The following is a 20,170-nucleotide window of genomic DNA, read 5'->3' as shown; positions in this document are numbered from 1 at the left end:
TATAAAGATAACGGCTACACAGACGTTCGGGAAAGTTGCCACGGGTTTCACCGTAATTTACATACAAATAATTTGTTACGCTCGGGGTTGTCAAAAATTGAGAATTTTTTTATGACATGTATATTTAAAAAAAAAATTATAAACCTTAAACCTAAAGTAAAAAAAAGCATAAATATCTGACATAAATATTGTTCCCTTTTAAACTAAATTAAGTTCTAAAATTTTAAGTATTTATGTTTAAAATTGTAAAAAAAGGCTACAAAATAATGTTTAATCTTTTGACTTTTTAATTTTTTGACTTCACTATCTCCATAGCTAATTTTAACATTACTTTCGTATTCTTTTTATATTGTCTAGATCCGAGTTTTCTGCGGTTTTGTTTCATGTGAGCCATTTTGGCTCTAAAACAAAAGGTATTATTAAATACATTATAACTTATAATCCAGGATATTCACTATCATGCTGGGAAATTTAGGTATTCGAAAATGGTTACATACACACAAACAAGAAAAAAACATTTATTGCCAACCCTAACTGTAGGTAAAGTTGCCACAAAGCAGGCCGTGGCAACTTTACCTAACCTGTGTCAACATTACCGAAGCGATTATTTATCAATAAATTAAAGAAAAAGCAATTGCTGACATTACAACAGCAATCCCAACTATATTATACATACAAGATCAAAATTTCACTCACCTGTGACAAATAATTTAGGCTCTGTGAGTACAATTTAGGAACTACTAACTTTTAGCACATTTTCACGCATACATTGTGACGGCCAGTACTGGCATAATAGCAGTCTTACGTCTACGCAAAATATAGTAAATATTTCCTTTTAAAGTCTAAAAAATACTACTATTACAAAACAGAATTCTAGTGGGTAGATTTTTAGATAAATGAGTTTATACCGAATACCTATAGTATGGTAAAGTTGCCAAGGGTCTGGTAAAGTTGCCATAGTTTACCGGTACTTATAGTGAATAACTTTAATATGAGAACTGTTTAGTCATTTGGATTTACATTACGAAACCAAAGGACATGAGAGAAAGTTAAATGGAAAAAGACAACGAAATTAAACCCAGAAATTCAATTATGTTCGATAATTTAAACGTTAGGGTGGTTAGATTTTAGGAGAGCTGTGAGATAAGTCCTAATTTTGAGAAAAGTTAAATGGGAAATTAACAAAACGAAAATGATCCCAGAAATTGAAGCATTTTCGAGAATTTAACCAGTCTACGTAGTGACGTTTGGATAATGTTGTGAGGTAAGTCCTAGTTTTGAAAATGGAACCTACTGGTTAAAAGGCTGGATTTTTAAGACATTACTAGGCGTAATACTTCCTTACGTACGAAAACTCGAGTAGTCATCAGAACTCCACAGATGAGGCCCAGTAGTGCTGATGCTGCAGACTTCATCAAGGATGATTTTTTATTAAGTAAGAGTGACACTCCCTCTCGCAATTCATGACGCTTTTTCTCCCGTCAAAAAAGGCGTAATATTTTTTTTGATTTTGATTTATTTTTAAAAAACGTTGCCCCACACTAGGATTTTCTCCTGTGTCGTGGGTGCGTTTACAAACATACAAGTTCACATGCACATGACACCCAGACCCGAAACAACAATTTGTGGATCACACAAAGAGTTGCTCCGTGCGGGAATCGAACCCGCTACCCGTTGCACGGCAGCCAGTTGCCCAGCCACCGCGCCAACCGTGCAGTCATTTAATCACATAAAAATCATTTAGATTTTTTATTCACGTTTACGGCAGCGCCTGATGAAATTAAACTGCTATTGTTCACTAACTCGCACATACTGCGCTACTTTAGTAATCATTTAAGTAGGTAGATGGCGCTAAAGTCGTTAAACTAAGTTCTGAAGAATTTTAAACTATTCAAAGTCAAAATCAAAGTATTTATTTCAATTAAACCATAATTGTCTGTCAGCCAGTCTGTCTGTCAGTGAAGGTAGGCGCTCATTCTAAAGTGTAGCTTCAAACGGACGAGCAAGAAACTCCATCGGTATTTACAATACAAGTATATACAATCAAAAAGATAATAATTTATTCACCAAAATACTAACTTTTCGTAATAAAATGCAGATTTATTTGTTTTTACGCACTATAACTGAATTTTTAGAACCTACTAGTGCCTCCTATACAAGGGAACCTTTCATTTTACAAATATGTGTACCTACCTTTCAAATTATAGTCTTACATTAAGATATTTACGGCTAATACATTAAGATATTTACGGCTAATACATATTATTACCACTTATTAATATCTTCGACATTACTACTATACACATGGTATGCAAGATGCCTAAATAGTTTACTATTTAATGGGATAAGCCCTACCTGCCATACCACAACTCCTGTAAGCCAGGATCTACAGTAGATACAAACATGAAAACACCGGAACACTGAAGTCCGACGCGTCCCAGCGACGTGACTGACTTTCTTGGATCCCGCAACGAAATAAATCCGAAGATATTATTAGTGCCAAAATATCGGGAATTCCTAAAAACTAATTAACATGGTAAATATCCTATTTTAAGTTCTAATGATATTACAAGCGACCATGTCAGTTTAAAATCTTAAATCAGAAGATATTATTAGAGGATAACAATAAGAAAAGAAAGCCTAAAGAAAGCCGAAAGTTAGGCAACTTATAGTATAGTTTCACTCATGGGTACCGATACTTCAATGACCGTAATATCGCAAGAGCTTGCTTCCCGATGCCCTCTTCCTATTGTCAGTGCGTCTCAACCCATTAGTTACACAACTGCAGATGTAACACTCGTAAGAAGCGAGATATACAACATACAGCCAGATGTACCTATTTATATGTAAGTATATGATATTGTATATAGTAGTAGTATCATATTATTATGTCACTCATTACACAACGTGGCCTAAGGCCTTAATAGTATCGTGGAGAGAACTGTGTCGTTTTATATTGCGAGAATTTGCATCGATGGGCTTCGAAATAATTATACATACATACATACATACATACAATATACATATATATCGTCACGCCTTTAATCCCCGCAGAGATAGGCAGAGGTGCACAATATGGAACGTAATGACACTGTATACACGCACTTTTCACAATTTCTGTTGTAAGTCCCATGTAATAGGTGGTGAGCCTATTGCCATATACCGGGCACATTTCCAGACTCCGTGCTACTACTGAGAAATTTTCGAAAAACCGAAAGACCCCAGTAATACTTCGCCCGACCTGGGAATCGAACCCAAGACCCCTTGCCCGGTAGTCGCACTTGTAACCACTTGGCCAACGAGGCAGTAAATACAAACATAAAACATCACTTATTTCTAAAGGTGTTTAAACACCTGAAATATGTCTGCTGTAAGACTTATTTCAGGTAACAGAGATGAAATTTTAGTCTCCTCTGTCAGTGAATATTTCAAAAATTTCAATAATACGGTAATAATTTATCCGGTCTTCTTAACAATGAAACCAGTCATGCCAAACTGCAATGAAACTGAAATAAATTATAATATTCAGGTCTGTTATCTAAACAAATATTGTAGAATGATATTTTCATGAAGATATTTCCTGAAAGAGCATGATAATACTGATTAGTTACATTATGTTTACACTATTATTACACGGCTTACGCTTTTCAGGTTACACGCTGTTATTTGTTACGTATAACAATTGTCATTTTATTGTGTCATTAGACACTATTTTGACTTTTAAAGCCTAGACCAAAACCTATGTAATGTATTTGGGCCCAGTAGGGCTGATGCCTGATCCGGAGCTGCGGACTACATAGCGGGTTTACCGGGACTCCGGTTCGAAAAGCAGGAGTAGGAACGGGGTGGTTTTTAGTCAGTAAGCGTTTGACACTCCCTCTCGTCTTGCCCAGGACGGGAGAATTTATTGGATGATTCCCCCCCCCCCCATAATAAAAATTAAATGTAATTCAATATAGACTTCAAGCAAAATCTAAGTGTTCTAACAATATGTTTACATAAACAAAGTCCATACTGGTAAGAACTTTGCAACAGATTCTAGTGACAACAGCAACAGCCGTGTCGCAAGACAGCATTGGTAGGGGCGTGCACTTTCGCAGACGCACTCAGATTGCGCTTGACCATAGCTCCGAGTGCCTACGATAAAAACCTATTTACAACTCAACGAAATAAAAAAAAAATAGCTTGCTTGTCAATTCTCATTTCGATATTCAAAATTTGTTTCCCGCTATTACGTGGTTGTCAATTTTATTGGAGCGATTTATTGTTAATGTTTTAATTAAATAATTTATTTTAAGAAATAGTTAAAAATGCGTTCTTTGGGAATGTTAATTAGTATAAGTGCTTTAGTGGTGTGCCTGTCGCAAATGACGAAGACCGAAAGGGAAGCCCTCGAAATCGGTAAGTGGCTAATTGTAAGTCTTCAGTTATAATAATATTTAGTGCAGGACTCTACGAGAATGAAGTTGCATTATTTAAATTCTAAATATAAATATGAGTTCCATAGAAGTTTATAAACAAAAACTTAAATTAAACTTAATTAGATTATAAACAAAGTTGAATATCTATTAAAGAAAGATGTTCTTTTGGGATATCTCAGTATACACATGTGTTCATAAATGTATGAGTTACTTATCAATTAAGTACTAGTTTCAAGTTTCTTTCACTCGGTTTCACCTGCTCTACTCCTACTAGTCATAGCGTGATGTTTTATTAGATAAATTCACTATCGAACACAAACATTATTCAATTTAGACCTGTATTTCTGAAGATTAGCGCGTTCAAACAAACTCTTCAGCTTTGTACACACATATATTAGTAATAGATAATAGTATAAGATGCAAAACGAAACGGCTAAATGCGTGAAAAATCGATTGTTGTGGTAATGTGGTATGGTCAGGAATGCGTGGAAATGTGGGTCATGGGTTAAGAATTAGTTTGTCTTTGTTATCATGCGAGATTTAGGTAAGTAGGTTCAGAAAATTGCATTATGTTTTTGTATTTTACTCCATTTATGTACTTTGCGGAAAATTTAAAAAACAAGATGATATGACCTTGACAACAAACAGCGGTGTTTGGCCTGGATATATAATCCAAGAGCCAAAAGCGTATAGGCTTGCTAACAATACCAAGCTGATGATGATTTTTTTTTTAAACTGAATTTCAATGCAAAGTCAAAGTCAAAGTCAAAATCATTTATTTCAAATAGACCAGAAAGGCACTTTTGAACGTCAAAGCAAATATAATAATATTAATAACGTCTGTCTGTCGGCCGTCTTCTAACTGTCTTAACAGTTTGGTAAGTTTATGTAATGCATTATTTTCGATAAAACAAATAAAGGATTATACTTGTTCGTATTAGATAAATACTTCATTAATCAGATTAAAATAACTAGTGGTCGCCTAGTGGTCGAAATTCGACCATATACGATTTAATTTACAATACCACTTAACATACGTTCAAGGATAATTTTTATTTAACTCAAACTCAAACAAACTCTTTTATAAAACTCTATTCATATGAGACGTCAGAATATCATAGCAATGTCTATTAATTTTGACGTTTTGTCAAATACGATCAGATACTATGCATGTGTGTGTAATGTTTTATTTATTGATTTAATGTACTTTATAAGCATTATTTTTGAAAAATATTAGCGTTCTCCACTTCTCTTACACATAAACTATAAGTGTACCAAATTTTATGCTCCTACGTCCGCGCAATTTTCGTAAAAAGCGGTCCAAAGTTTTTGCATCACGTATTAATATATAGATTCCTAGATCTAATAGGACATTCTATGCGTGACATTTGAATAGTTTACAAAGTAGAGTGACTGCGATTCGGGACAAGGTGACAAGCGAGTCATAAGATTAGTAGAAATCTAATATCCAAGTATCTGTAGACAATCTCTTATTATAATAAAACTATTTGCAATGTGTTTATTTTATCTGGATTACCTTTAATATCGGAAATAAATAACTAGCATTTTTTGGATAAGCCGGTAAACGATCATACGTATCACCTGATGGTAAGAAAAAAACCCCCGACATAAAAATTAATTTCCCTTTAAAAAGTAAAAAATAATAAAAGAAACTTAATCTTAAAGTAACTAAGAATGTACTAATAATTCTAAAAAAAAAATACGTCGCGTTGGGGGACCGCTCCTAATTATTTCTTACTTATCTACGATTTGTTCATAAGTATCGCATGCTTGGTGTTAACATTAAAGTAAATTGATGTTTAAGTACTTAACTATAACACAGAAAATAGAAATATAGCGGCGCGGGCGGCGGTGTACAGTCCGTATGAATGCGGTCCCCCAACGAGACGTATTTTTTTTTTAGAATTATTTGTACATTCTTAGTTACTTTAAGATTAAGTTTCTTTTATTATTTTTTACTTTTTAAAGGGAAATTAATTTTTATGTCGGGGGTTTTTTAAATTTTTAATTTAATTTTTTATTTAATACTTTTTATAGGTAGGTTAGGTTAAGTTGGGCTTAGTATATTACATATACTTACTATAATTTCGATTCTTGTTAAGGTAAAGATTACATCTAAGGTCAAGCTCGTTCGCTTTTTTTTTACTGATTAATTACTAGTTTTTGTTTCTATAAGTAGGCTAAAGATAACATTGGTGCAAGATTTTTTGTTTATAATAAAACGTTAAATTAAAAATTTTATATTTTTGTTATTAAATTTTTAATTTAATTTTTTTATTTTTTTTTTATTTCATTTTTTATTTTTGTTAATACGAAAAAATAATATCTTTCAATATCTTCTTTCAGTGCGGTTTAATTTGAGACCCCATCCCAGTATATTTGCAGTCCTTTGGCTAATCTCCCCACTTTCACCGCCCATAACTTTAAAACGGCTCAACGGATTTTCATCAAACATGTCTAAGAACACCCGCACATAAGTCCCCTTTCATACGAAAAAAACTAAATTGAAATCACTGCATCCGTTCGGGAGTTACGATGCCACAGACAGACAGACAGACAGACAGACAGACAGACAGACAGACAGACAGACAGACAGACAGACAGACAGACAGACAGACAGACAGACAGACAGACAGACAGACAGACACGTCAAACTTATAACACCCCTCTTTTTGCGTCGGGGGTTAAAAACACCGCCGCCCATGGACACCCAAAACACCAGAGGCGTTACAAATCCGTTGCTGGCCTTTTGGGGTAATGAATTTAATGGTTGTTGGAGAATCGGAGATTGGGAAGGAAAGTAATAGGGCCTCCGGTAACGTCACTCACACTACAAAACACGTCGGTTTTCTGTGAGGCGGTAGTATCACTCCGCTCGAGCCGGCCTATTCGTACCAAAGCATGGCTGTACGGGACTTACAAGTAGTCATCGCACTATCAAAACAATAATCACCCTACCTATGTCCTAATAGAATACAAACAAATAAATAAAAATCTTGCCCTTGTAATCTACTTTTAGTACTTCTAACTAAATGCCCTAAAAGTGGTGGCACTCGTTCAAGAAAATAAATCATCTATTCTATCTACCTATTAACAGTTACTAATCGAATCGATAAACTTATTAAAAATACATTTATTGATGGTCATAGTGTAGCCAATATCATATTTTGGTTATTAATTTTACTAACACAGTTCAATAATGCGGATTCATCACAACATGGAAAATAACTCGTAGGAAATAACATCGAAGGTTGCCCAAACAACCTTTAAACTATTGTTAGAATCATGGAACATAATCAAATAATTCAAGATCAAGTAATAATCCTACATAGTTCAAGGGAAACCATAATAAAAGATGTAATAGCAAATCATCATATATTTTTAATCAAAAAAACCAATACAATTTGGCACGAATGGGCCGGCACGACAGGGGTGATACCACGGCCTCACAGAAAACCGACGTGCAACAACGTTTGTGTTGCGTTTCGTTGTGTGAGTCAGGGTACCGGAGGCCCAATTACTCCCCTTCCCAATCTTCCCAAACCACGATTACCCAACAACCCTTAAATTCCTAACCCCCAAAGACCGACAACACACTCGTAACGCCTCTGCTGTTTCAAGTGTCCATGGGCGGCGGCAATTGCTTACTGTCAGGTGATTCGACTGCTCGTTTACCGGCTTAATCCAAAAAATACAATGCAAAACTCTTTGTTTTATCTACAGATATCATACAAATAGATGACAAAAAAACAACATTTAATAAAAAAAACATAAAAGAAGGTACCTAATTTACCTTGGAAGGAACCTTAACTTTCTTGACTATACTGATACGTGTTATCGTTACTGATACATGTCATGTTACGGCCTCATCTAGTTATGTTAGAGATTGGCGAGTAAAAGTGTTATCTGGTAACCAATTTTCAAAAATAAATATATAACATTTATCATTTATTACTATGTAGGTCAAGTTATTATGGTATTCGAATTACATACAGAACCTGAAATTAAATTTATATTTTTTTTAATATCAAACCAAGCTCGATCTTCTCAAAAATTCAAATTATCAGGTAGATAATTCTCAGTATATCATTTTATCAGAAACCGATAAGTACATTCGCTCGCATGTTTAATTAATAAATACTCCGTATAGGAAACGAAAATCTTATTCTTAATGAGAATTCAAAGAAGTTTTACCACAATCTTTAGCCTATAAATACGACTATTCGTACTCCAGGCAACGCACCTGTCAATCCTCTGATTTTGCGGGTATATATGGGCGACGCTGATCGTTTACCATCAGGTGATCCATTTGATCGTGTGCCTCCTATTCCATAAAAAAATTGTGTGTCATCATTTCATGAATACTGGAGTTCACACCCACACATTTATAGATTACTTAATCGCTAAAATCGAATCTTGTATATCTCTTTGCCCAACCTTAATGTCTCATAAAATTCCTGATAAATATTGACTTTGACTATTTAACCAACGCGACCTTCACGGCTAAAATAGCGAATATAAACAAACAATCTAATTCACAGTTTTCGTTTATTTTGTTTTTATACAAAAGGCATAACGTGTTTTATATCTTTTTAAAAAAGTTTTCTGGTTACCTAATATGTACCTAAATATCTGAGTACATGCATGTAGGTAAATATCTACATTTCTTAAACTATGTAGACTTACCTACATAGTTTATGTATTTCTTTTCCATAGGCAAAAATACGTAATTTTTTTACCAGAAAAGTACACTTTATAGAAGACTAGCTACTGCCACGTGGTTTCACCCGCTCTGCTCGGCTCCTATTGGCCTTCCTCAATAAATGCACTACCAAACACAAAAAAAATTATTCAAATCGGTCCAATAGTTCCGGAGATTAGCGCGTTCAAACAAACAAACTCTTCAGCTATATAATATTAGCATAGTATATTTATATAGAAGACTAGCAAACCTGGCGAACTCCGTTTCGCCACCATGTCTTTTTTCCTAATTTTTTTTTGCTATAAACCTCACGGAACTCGAGACCTTTCCAACAAATGCAAAACCATGGAAATCGGTTCGTGCGTTCTGGAGTTATAGCGTCAGGAAGGAAAACCCGACTTATTTTTATATACAGAAGAATCCGTTTATTATGACTCCGCCTATATTGACCAACCGGTTATTATAACGTAATTGCATGACGAAGTTTGGTTTTCATATAAAATTCTTTATAAAAAAGTCGGATATATTGACTTCCCTTACAGTGACATGCCGCTTTATATGACCCATTTTTAATAAATTATGTCCGGTTATAATGACCGGCACGATTCTTTACCTTCAATAATGTTCGTTAATTCCCGACGACGTTCGGCACTTGCCTACCGCGGAAGAGGCATTAAAAGCTGCAGAATTATTATCACGATTTGTCCACAGCAATATTGAAAATGATAATTTGACCATAGCTATGTCTTCTATACACAATAGTGTGAGAGTCTGTTTTTACAATAAAATGAAGAAACAAAAGCAGACAAAAATTACAGATTACTTACAATAAAAAATACACTTGTATGTGTTATTATAATAATCTGCTGATTACGTGCAATTTTGTTTTTGATTTAATATGGTCTTACACATATGCAAATATACTATGTTTCTGTATTACAATACTTAATACATACATATTTACATAAAAAAGATTTTCATTTATACATAACGCTTTGTATGACGTCCGCTTATTATGACGTGTTTGTCAATTCCTTTCGATGTCATTATAAACGGACTCTACTGTAATAGATAAATAATAATGGACTATGTAACCTTAAACTTCGAACTATGCTCCTACGATTTAGTTCCAAGCATTTCAGATTTAAAATGCCTATTAGATATTTAAAATATAAATAGACATGCACTGTAATCTTAGTCCAACAGACGAGGCTTAATTTAATTTATACTTTCGTACAGTCGTAATGTGCACCTCTGCTTACCCCTTCGGGGTTAAAAGTCGTGACGATGCATATGTTTATACTTTATACTTAGTACCTTCATACATGCAGTGCAGTGCGAAGCGCGCTCGTATACGGTCGTGTTTACAAAACTCGCGAATCGCGCGGCACTAGCCGCTGCCTGCCTTACTATGAGTACCCAACCACTCATAGCCAATGAGTTGCTGGCATTCATTCAACATGCTATCGACACGATGGATGAGGTTAGCATCTTGCAAATCTGCAAATCTAACTTCAAGGAGGAAGACATAAGTAGCGGCAAAAGGTTGCTATTCCAATGTCTTGGAAAGCTGGACGAGATGCCAGCTCGCCGAAGAGACGGAACGGAGAAAAGTGTGCAGGATATAATCACCTTGCTGAAGGTGACAGATCCCGACGACGTGCCTGCATTCGTGGCAAAGGACCTGCACAAGCTGCCCCCTGTCACCTTCGATCACGTCGACGTTACCAGGTTGCTCAAGGACATCATATCCTTGAAGACAAGCCTGGCTGAGGTACAATCCAAGCTGATGTCTTCAGAGAATACAATTGGAGAACTCCGTGCGGAATTGATGGCGTTACGCAACACAGTTGCTGTAAGTGGGTCACCGAAACTGTGCACCGACGCAAACACATGCCGCGGTGCAGCCAATGCATCGGTCAGCAGTTTTGAGTCGGCGAAGGCGCAGGCATCGCCACGTGCGGGCGCTGCAGTGAGTCACTCCGCCGAACGGCTAGCGTCTCCGGCGCAGGCTACGACACGTGTGAGTACGTCGACCCCCAAACGTGCTTACGCTGACATCGCTGCAAAGGGGGGTAAGCAGGTTCAACAGGGCGAAAAGCCTCGCGTGGATCTGCATCAGGAGGTTCCTAAAAAGAACCAGAATGACAAGGAAGGCTTTACCCTTGTCGAAAGAAAGAAGAAGAGGAAGCCTACTTGCCGCAATCAGTGCGGTACCGCATTGACAGGACATAACCATCTGCTGCGTCCTGCTGTACCAGCGACGCTGCTCTACGTGTCCCGTCTGCATGACTCCACAAAGGCGGAGGAGATTGTGGAGTTCATCAAGATCAAGGCAAAACTTCATCTAAAGGTCGAGCAGCTGCACTCTCAACACAGAGTGGACTTCAAGTCCTATGTGGTCAGGGTGCCGACTGAACATCTGTCGACCTTAATGAAGGAGGAGTTTTGGCCGCGAGGGGTAGTCTACCGACGGTTCCGAGGTCGGCTACCGGACACTGCGCGACACACGACGCCGTCTCTTCGTGTGACCTAATTATTAATAATAATTATTAAGCACAACTATGTGTAATATTGTTTGTAATGTATGTATAGTATTTATAAATTTTAATGTATTAGTTTATAGTATTTTATATGGGCCTATGAAGCCTGAAATAAACGAATAAATAAAATAAATAAAATAAAAATAAATACATGACTACTGAAAATTCTATTTTTTTTATTGTGGAAACCACAATAAAAAAAATAGAACCATGACCGTATTAGAGAAAATCAAGTTTAAGAAACAGTTGCTTCAAATAAAAACCACCTAGGTGATTACAGTAACAGTATCGTCACTTCTGTAATCCCTGAAGGGGTAGGCAGAGGTGCACATCACAGCACGTAATGCCACTGTACAATGTACACCCACTTTTCACCATTTGTGTTATAATTAGCCACATGTAATAGGGAGTGAGCCTATTGCCATAAATTCCGAAGTCCTTGCTACTAATAAGAAAATTTTGAAAAACCGAAAACCTCCCTGTAATATTTTACCCGACCCGGGAATTGAACTCATTCAACAAGTGGTTAAGTTACTTATAAAACAAAGTCATCTTTCGTGTCACTAATTCTGTTCGCGATATACTGAAATGTTATGTGAACTAGCGTAACTGAGGCCGTGCGAATGCGTGAGTTGTTCGTGGTTCAAAGCTCAACCAAGCATTCCTGACACAAACAATGGAGACTCTTACTTTAAAATAGTGGTTCTCAACCACCCATGGGACACAGAAGACAAAATATGGTCAGCGAAATGATATAAAAATACACAAGACAACATCTATGTCCCATAAATATCACGGTTAACTCGAATTAAGTTTATGTCAAAGAGGCCAACTGATTTCATTAATTCATGAGCTGTGCTTTAGGGTGCGTTCCCGAGAAAATATAAGTGCAATCTCCAAATGCAAATAAAATAATAGTAACAGTGATCCTTAACCTAACAAGTCCATTAATTACATCATGATTCATGACTGATAAACTCAAATGTACCAAATATAAACATTACACAACAAAAACAAGAATGACATAAAAGTGATGCTTAACCAAAAAAAAAAGTTGAAAACCCCTGCTTTAAAACCACACGTCGAATTCAACCAATTAGCAGCGCAATAAACCTTCTACTTTTCCTCCTCAACCTTCTTTAGCAACCTCCTTGACATAGAAGCGAGTGCACCATTAATAGGCGGGTTAATAGCAAAGTAACCATAGGTGGTACAGGCGGCACTACCATCAATATAACTACGGATATACCTACAGGCGGTTACGTGAGCCCGTGAGCCGCACATTATTGGGCAACACTGTAGAATACCGCCACCAGCTATATGTATAACTTTAATGACTTGCATTTTTATTTATATCGGACTGTAAAAAGATGATGTTCAAATGCTCTTTATTGTACAATGATTTTACAATTGCCCTTCAGCATTTCCAGCGAATCTCTGTTATAAAATATTGAAGTGTATTATAACAGTTCGTATTTCGTAGACTTCCTCAAGAATAACTAAAATACTCGTATTAGTTCGTTTTCCTGTAGCTTATAGCTATATTTTTCGTGACTCATCGTATTCTTGCATTTCGCCATCGTCGTATCTATTCATACATATGGTCTAAACTTCGTAAGTGTGATTTCAAAGTGCCTTCGCGCCTCTAGTTCAATCTATTGTAAAGTTTTCAGTCATTTTAGTACAGATCTATGCTACAAGTAAAACACGCTTTAGAACTTTACAACTCGGCAGAGTTGAAGGCATTCGGCAAACAGTTGCAGAGAATAGTGAATGTAATTAATAAGATTTCCGATAAGATGTTACTATACAACCAGAGGCCTAGTTTAGGATTGGGCAATATAACGATTTCGTCGTCAGATAATCGCAAGGGTAACCTTCCTAGATATTCGAGATTCCGAGATTTTGTCGTAATCTCACCGGTCCAACGCTATCAATTAACATTGTGTTCTTGAAAAAGGTTAAAAGGTATTGTGTCAACGTACGAAATATGAAATGTTGATACATACATTTTCGTAACGGATGCATTGGGCAAGATGGCGGCTTACATTGCTCGCCTGAGCGTCAACAAACAGTGATGCAAAGCAGCCAAGGTGAGATGAACGTTTGGTTAATGCTGTGTTTCATGTGCCATGCTTAAGCCATAAGTCACTAAATTACTAGTTTGCAACAACTCAAGATAATAAATAGGAAAAGTTAACGACGATTCGTGAGCAAGCAGTATTTTTGTAATAGCGAAGAGATCAAAATCGAAGGATAATTAAGTGATATTCGCTGTCAACCGCTATCCTTTCTCATACATATCCAAAAATCTTCATTATCTATAAGTAATTCTAAAACAATTGCAATTAATTAAATACTTACCTTTCACATTTAGATATCTATGCTCTATTGCATTGGATGACTTCTATGACCCTTAATGTTGGTAGTCTAAACTTAGGTCAAATGTATTTTTAGGACTTTATGGTCTTTGTATACCAGCTAAACTGATATCAGTAAGCAAGCAAATGCACCTACGCATTACCTTTCTCTCCAACGAGACAAGTTTTGGGACATTGGCAACAATTTCGGAACAGGGTGCTATCCAATGCCAATCCCAGTGATGCAACAACGCTCCAGTTTCGTTGCAAGAACGCAGCAATATTACATGATATAATAACGAAAGAATGCAAGCTTTAATGCAGCTGATATGTTAATTAAAACCTGAACTTATTCAATTGCATTTCATTATTACTGCAGATTGTTTTTCTTAGTGGCTAACTGCAATCTGTCCCAAATACACAGATATTTAGCAACGGCTTAATGTCGATTTCTTTGATAAATCGTTATCTATTTATATTTGTCTAGATTTAACGATGTCATAATGGACAGCTATTCCCATATTTCAAGTTCTGTCAACGAATTATTGCATCTACTGCACATTAAATTATATCATTAAGTATTTTATGTTTGGTTTCTCTTGATATTTTAAAAAGACCTATTAGATATACATCGCCTTATTCCTTAGAACTTGCAACTTAGGCATGTGAATGTATAGGTAACTAAATAATAAAAGGAAATTGTCCATTTATTTCATCCTTGATGTTTATTACCTAAGCATTATTATGTTAAGTACCACAATAAAGCTAGCTATAAATTACTTTGACTTAGTTATTTTAACAACCGAATATTATCCATCTATCACTAAACGGTAGCTTTCCTAATTATGTAATCATATCTTAATTATCAACTTCATAAGAAAAAAATCACATACTTTACACACATATTAAGTAATGACCCATATTATCCATTTATAGTTTGTTTGTTTGTCAGGGTCTCTCGGACTCGGTCACAAAATTCGCGAGGTTGCGCAAAACTGACCAATGAACAGATACTGTCACTTGAATGAAACCGCATGAAATCTGCCAATCAATAAATTCTTTTTAAACTGTTATTTTTATTGTGAAACTCTGGCGCGTAGATAGCACCGTATCTGCCGTATCAATTACACGGGCCCCCAACGTGCGTAAGCAAAAAAAATATCATCTGAATTATTTGTTTCATTTCAGTAATTACTTTTATACAAAAGTTTGTATTACAAAAGTTATTAATGAAAAATAATCATTTTTTGCGCGTAAAGCATGCGTTAAAAAGTTGACAGTAACTTTAGAAAAGTTAACTTCGTCATAACAGCCTCCAAACCTGGGCTCGCTGTTAAAAATTAGGTAATTTCTTTGAGACTTGAGAGACAGGACGGAAGAGGCAATGTATGATAATAATAAAGGGGACCCACATTCAAATTCTAATACGAGATTCGGCGGCACGTCATTTGCTTTATAGTATATCTTACATTAAACCAAAATTCAACTAAACCAACTTTAGCCCTCCCATACAAACATTTAAACTTTTCCACTATTGATAATAAACGATTATCAAGATAAACCCTACATATCTATGTCTAACTCTATATACGTAATCATTTCAGAAAGAATATTCGCATCATGCAAGAAAACATCGCCAGACTTCGATGGGTGTATCAAGAGAGCTTTCAACAAGGTGCGCCCCTTTTTCAAAATAGGTGAGTACAACACTTCGACACAAGCACTTGTAAACATTCTTACATTACATTATGTATTTGTAAATACACGTACTTACCCAAGTATTGCTTAAAAAATAACATTACCTCTCAAAAATAGCCGCTCGAGTGAACACCTAGCTTTAGTAGCATTAATAACAGCTACAAAAGTTTAATTGAGCAGACAATTTAGATTGGTATCTTAAAATTACATAGGTAACGTAATTTTATTAGGAAACGCACTTTTAGGTAGGTAAATTAACATTGTCAATAGATAAACCTTGGTAAAATAGCCTAGTAGGTATTACAAGTAGAATGTAAATTGTATAATTTTGTGTTCTAAATGAGCTTTACTTTTTCGTAATCAGAATTTATCAGTTTCCCTTCACTTTTCCATTTGTTAATTAGGTACTAATTGACGACTTACTAATCTTACAATTAAATGAACTACTAGATATGTAATGTCAATCTGTAGGACTGTAGAAATTATGCTAAAATCTATAGAAAAACCTTGTATCTAAGGTTAGACTAATAAAAGTTCAAACCGCAAAACATGACTTCCTTATCACATTAAACGCCATGGGGGCAAAAGTTACAGGCGGAGGATTTGCTTTCAACAGATTGGTTTTTCGCTTTTTGAGAATCTCTCCAAACTTTAAGCTCTCGTGGAGTGCCCCCTTTACTGTCCCCTACAGACATTCTCTACCACTAACGTAGGAATCTTTTATTAAAACCATTGGCGATCTCATTTCCCTCCATTCTCTCCACAAACCCAAACCATCTCAACATACCTTTCACATATTTTACCACTAGGCAGGTAACAATAGCTCTCTTAAATAATCATCTTTTAAAATTGTGTTTTTTATTTTCAGGTATTCCCGAAATGGGCGTGGCTCCGTTCGACCCTCACTTCGCGCGGGAGGTGAAGCAGGTGCGCGCCATCAATGGGGTCGGCTACACACTCACGCTGAACGACGTCTTTGAAAGGGGCTGGTCGAATTCCGTCGTTACTAAGTACAAGTAAGAATAATATTAATCCCTCTACAGTTGTAATAATGTTTTTTAACTGATTTCGGTTAGCGAGCAATCTGTGGAGAATACGAACATAGGTAGGCAAGGTACGTGCGGGCTCCAGTACTTATCTACATAAATAGGTACACAATAATTCTTCATGAAAGCTGTCGATGACTAATGGACCTACATTTGTTACCACAAAAGATACACTTTCAGTACTGCCAAAATAAAGGCTCATTCCTCATCCATATGATTGGTTAGCAGTGAGACAATTTAGGAATATGAACTATTTACATATAATATGACATATATGTAGTGTAGGAGTAAGTGAGATTAACTTTGTTTTGCAGAACGGACTGGGAAAACCAACGCATAATCTATTCACAGTACTTTCCAGAAAAGTGGCTCAATGGCGACTACGAGTTCAAGGTGAGATATGACCCGCTGTATTTTTCCACAAGTTTCGTATCACGCATATATTGCTGACGATAGTGGCCGATCACTAATAAATAATTTAAGCCTCTCTCAATTATCAAGGCAATCACAAAAATTTTGTTGTAATAAGTTCAGCCTGTCTCGTTGGTCGAGTTGTTACAAGCGCGAAGCGAGACCCCTCGCTTCGATTCCCAGGTCCAGCGGCGGCCTTACCCATTGCGAGGCTCCGGGCGGCAGGTCTTTGCGAGGCCCTTTGTCCTTCGTAAAAAGTATGTGATGCGAAAGTAGGTCTGGTTGTTTGGTTTAGGTACTTGTTATGTTTGACGAGAAATACTAAAGTTATACAAATAAATAAAATTTGAGTTTTAAAAGATTTTACTTTGAAAGATTTGTAAAATTAACAAATACAGAGCTGCGACTTTTCCTAAGACTAAAAATTTTAATTAAAACAGAATAATCTAACGAATGAGCTACTTCATTTTCGATGGAAAGAATAGCAAGGGCTGAAAGCCGATCTTGTGTCATCGAATTCCTCAAATATGTTTTAATGATTTTTAGCCTCGAAAAACTCCTTTCAGCAGACGCAACTGTAACAGGTGTGGTGGCAATAATTCTCCGGACTATTTCGATAGTGGGGTAAACTTCGGTAATTTTTTTTCTATTATGTATGTGAGCACCGAGATAATGTCGTCGTTTCCTTCATACACCCGAATGAACATATTTAGTTCTTCGTACAATTCATGTCCATCAATATCACATGATTCTCCTACTGTCATAGATATTTGCAAGTCGCTGCATCGTTTCAAAAGTTCACTATCACTAATTTCCTTTAATCTTTTTGTATTATACATGAAACCAAATATGCTCTCATGGTGTTTAAGTGCCTCAAACCTAGGATGACAGCTTGCGCGCACGTTGTCGACAATAACATAAAAATAGTTTATTTTGAAAATCTCTTCCGCATTCAATTCATGAACTTCATCTTTCCCTTCATAATCAAAATGCCTTTTTTTACGTCGTCTTCTGACTTCTTTAATCTGTCTGTCAATCTGATTTTCCTCGGCTATTTCTCTCGCTGTTACAAGAGATGACTGAAAACCATTTTCTCGATAATTATCGAGCCAATTTGTGAATGCGTCTAGGTGTTGTATAGCCACATCTATGTGCATGTTTTTGCTTTGCCACATTTTACTTAAAACATTTATTTTTGTAAGAATGTCATACCATATGACAAGTGAAACTACAAATTCGTATGTAGTTATTTCCTTTTCTATAGAATGGCATTCACTGACCAACTGACAATCCGTTGTATTTTCTGCTAAATCCTTTAAAGCATCACATATATCGCTTAGTTGGTATTTAACGGCCTTCACTGATGCTACCCTGCACTCCCATCTAGTTTCAGAAAGTGGTTTTAGCGATAACTAAATATTGTAAAATTAAAGCTGTTTTAGTAATTTTAATGGAATTAGTTAAGTAACTAACTTTATTTTAATTTACCGCTATGCTATAACCTGAATAAGTAATTAAGGATCAAAATAAAAAGTTTAAAAAAATCTATATTTTTTTAAATTTGCTTGGGTTGTGTAGCGCGAGGCCCTTGCAAGAGCGAGGCCCCGGGCGATTGCCCTGTTCGCCACCCCCTAAAGCCGCCTCTGCCCAGGTCAGGCAAAAGCATTACTGGGCTTTATTCGGTTTTTCAAAAATTTCTCAATGGTAACACGGAGTCTAGAATTGCGCTCAGTATATGGCAATAGGCTCAACCCCTATAAACTGGGACTTATAACACAAATGGTAAAAAGTGGGTGTACATTGTATAGCATTGCACCTCTGCCTACCCCTTCGGGGATAAAAGGCGTTGTATTATAAGTTCAGCTATAATTTTCAGACTAATTTATTTGTTTGAAGAGTATTTTAATGTGTGAACCTATGTTTTACACAACCCTTCGGATTAATGGCGTATATTGTAAGAATCTCCATTAATTTTCCAGGGTGACGCGTTCGGTCTAGGCGTACTCCGGTCTGGTCGATGGAACATGACATTGCGCGACTACTCCCAGACAACACGGATCAAGCGAAACGGCACCGGAGTCGATGTGCACGTGGAGGTGGACCACATCGGCGACATGGAGATACACGTCGGCAACCTCGTGCGGGGAAACGGAATACTCGGTACTTATATGCGTAAGATACTTTTAGACACGAGTCTTTCAGTAGTTAGAACTGCACCTGGCATGTATTACTTTATAATACTACCTACTGTAAAATAAACGGGGTGAATAAGAATCGACTGGTGAATAGATAATTAGATACTATAAAATATTAAGAATATTCCAATCACTCCTCTCTATTCGCCTCTTGAAACCTATTCACCCCATTTTACTGTTATGTAGTATGTATATATTGCACCATAGATATAAGTAGACACGCCCCGTGTGTATGTGACTATGTACATAGTAAGTATTATGGCAATTTTGAATATTGTTACAGAACATAGCCTGCATTATGCACTACCCTTTATAATTTATGCACTTGCTAGAACGGTAGAACTGTTGTACCATTTATCCATGCCCTCGTGTTTTATTTGCAGAGCGCATGTTGGACAGACTGATCAATGCGACATGGAAGCCTGGCTTCGCAGTCATCAGACCACTCATCAACGACCTCGTCAGCACCGCCTTCACCGACATCTGGAGCCACTCCTTCAAAGACTTCCCCCTCGACAACTTCATAAGAGACTGATATTGTTGTCTTGTTATTATTTAAGTGTTACTATAAGTGTTGAAATCGAATAAGTGCCAGTTTGTGATTACAAACGCCATTAAAATAATAGTTTAATCCATCCACCTTATATTAAGGTCTATGTACATATTTTAGTCATAATCTGATATTAAAACCTTTTGACCATTATCTGATTTGTTTTGACAGATGTATAAACTGTAAACCTAGTCAAACGTCTAACTCTGGTGTAGTTTAGGGC

General features: G+C 36.2%; 2 protein-coding genes across 3 annotated transcripts; both read left to right on the top strand.

Moving 5' to 3' along the window:
* Positions 1-4,100: 4,100 nt before the first annotated feature.
* LOC118262276 (uncharacterized) lies at positions 4,101-20,100 on the top strand. Of its 2 annotated transcripts, none has more exons than XM_050697769.1 (6): positions 4,101-4,401; positions 15,652-15,744; positions 16,614-16,761; positions 17,106-17,184; positions 19,182-19,374; positions 19,781-20,100. In XM_050697769.1, exons 1-6 carry the CDS (start codon positions 4,311-4,313, stop codon positions 19,930-19,932), a joined length of 756 nt encoding a protein of 251 aa, XP_050553726.1. In that variant the 5' UTR covers positions 4,101-4,310; the 3' UTR covers positions 19,933-20,100. The 2 variants fall into 2 exon arrangements, with proteins under 2 accessions (XP_050553726.1, XP_050553727.1); XM_050697770.1 differs by having other exon boundaries at positions 4,104-4,401; positions 19,182-19,362.
* On the top strand, positions 10,457-11,835 carry LOC118272181 (uncharacterized). The gene has a single exon (XM_050697760.1). The coding sequence runs from the start codon at positions 10,556-10,558 to the stop codon at positions 11,678-11,680; it is 1,125 nt and encodes a 374-aa protein (XP_050553717.1). The 5' UTR covers positions 10,457-10,555; the 3' UTR covers positions 11,681-11,835.
* Positions 20,101-20,170: the final 70 nt, after the last annotated feature.

This window comes from Spodoptera frugiperda, chromosome 12 (genome assembly GCF_023101765.2).
Source record: "Spodoptera frugiperda isolate SF20-4 chromosome 12, AGI-APGP_CSIRO_Sfru_2.0, whole genome shotgun sequence".
NCBI lineage: Eukaryota > Metazoa > Arthropoda > Insecta > Lepidoptera > Noctuidae > Spodoptera > Spodoptera frugiperda.
The sequence above is the reverse complement of the archived record's forward strand: the minus strand, read 5'-3'. Positions and strand labels throughout refer to the sequence as shown.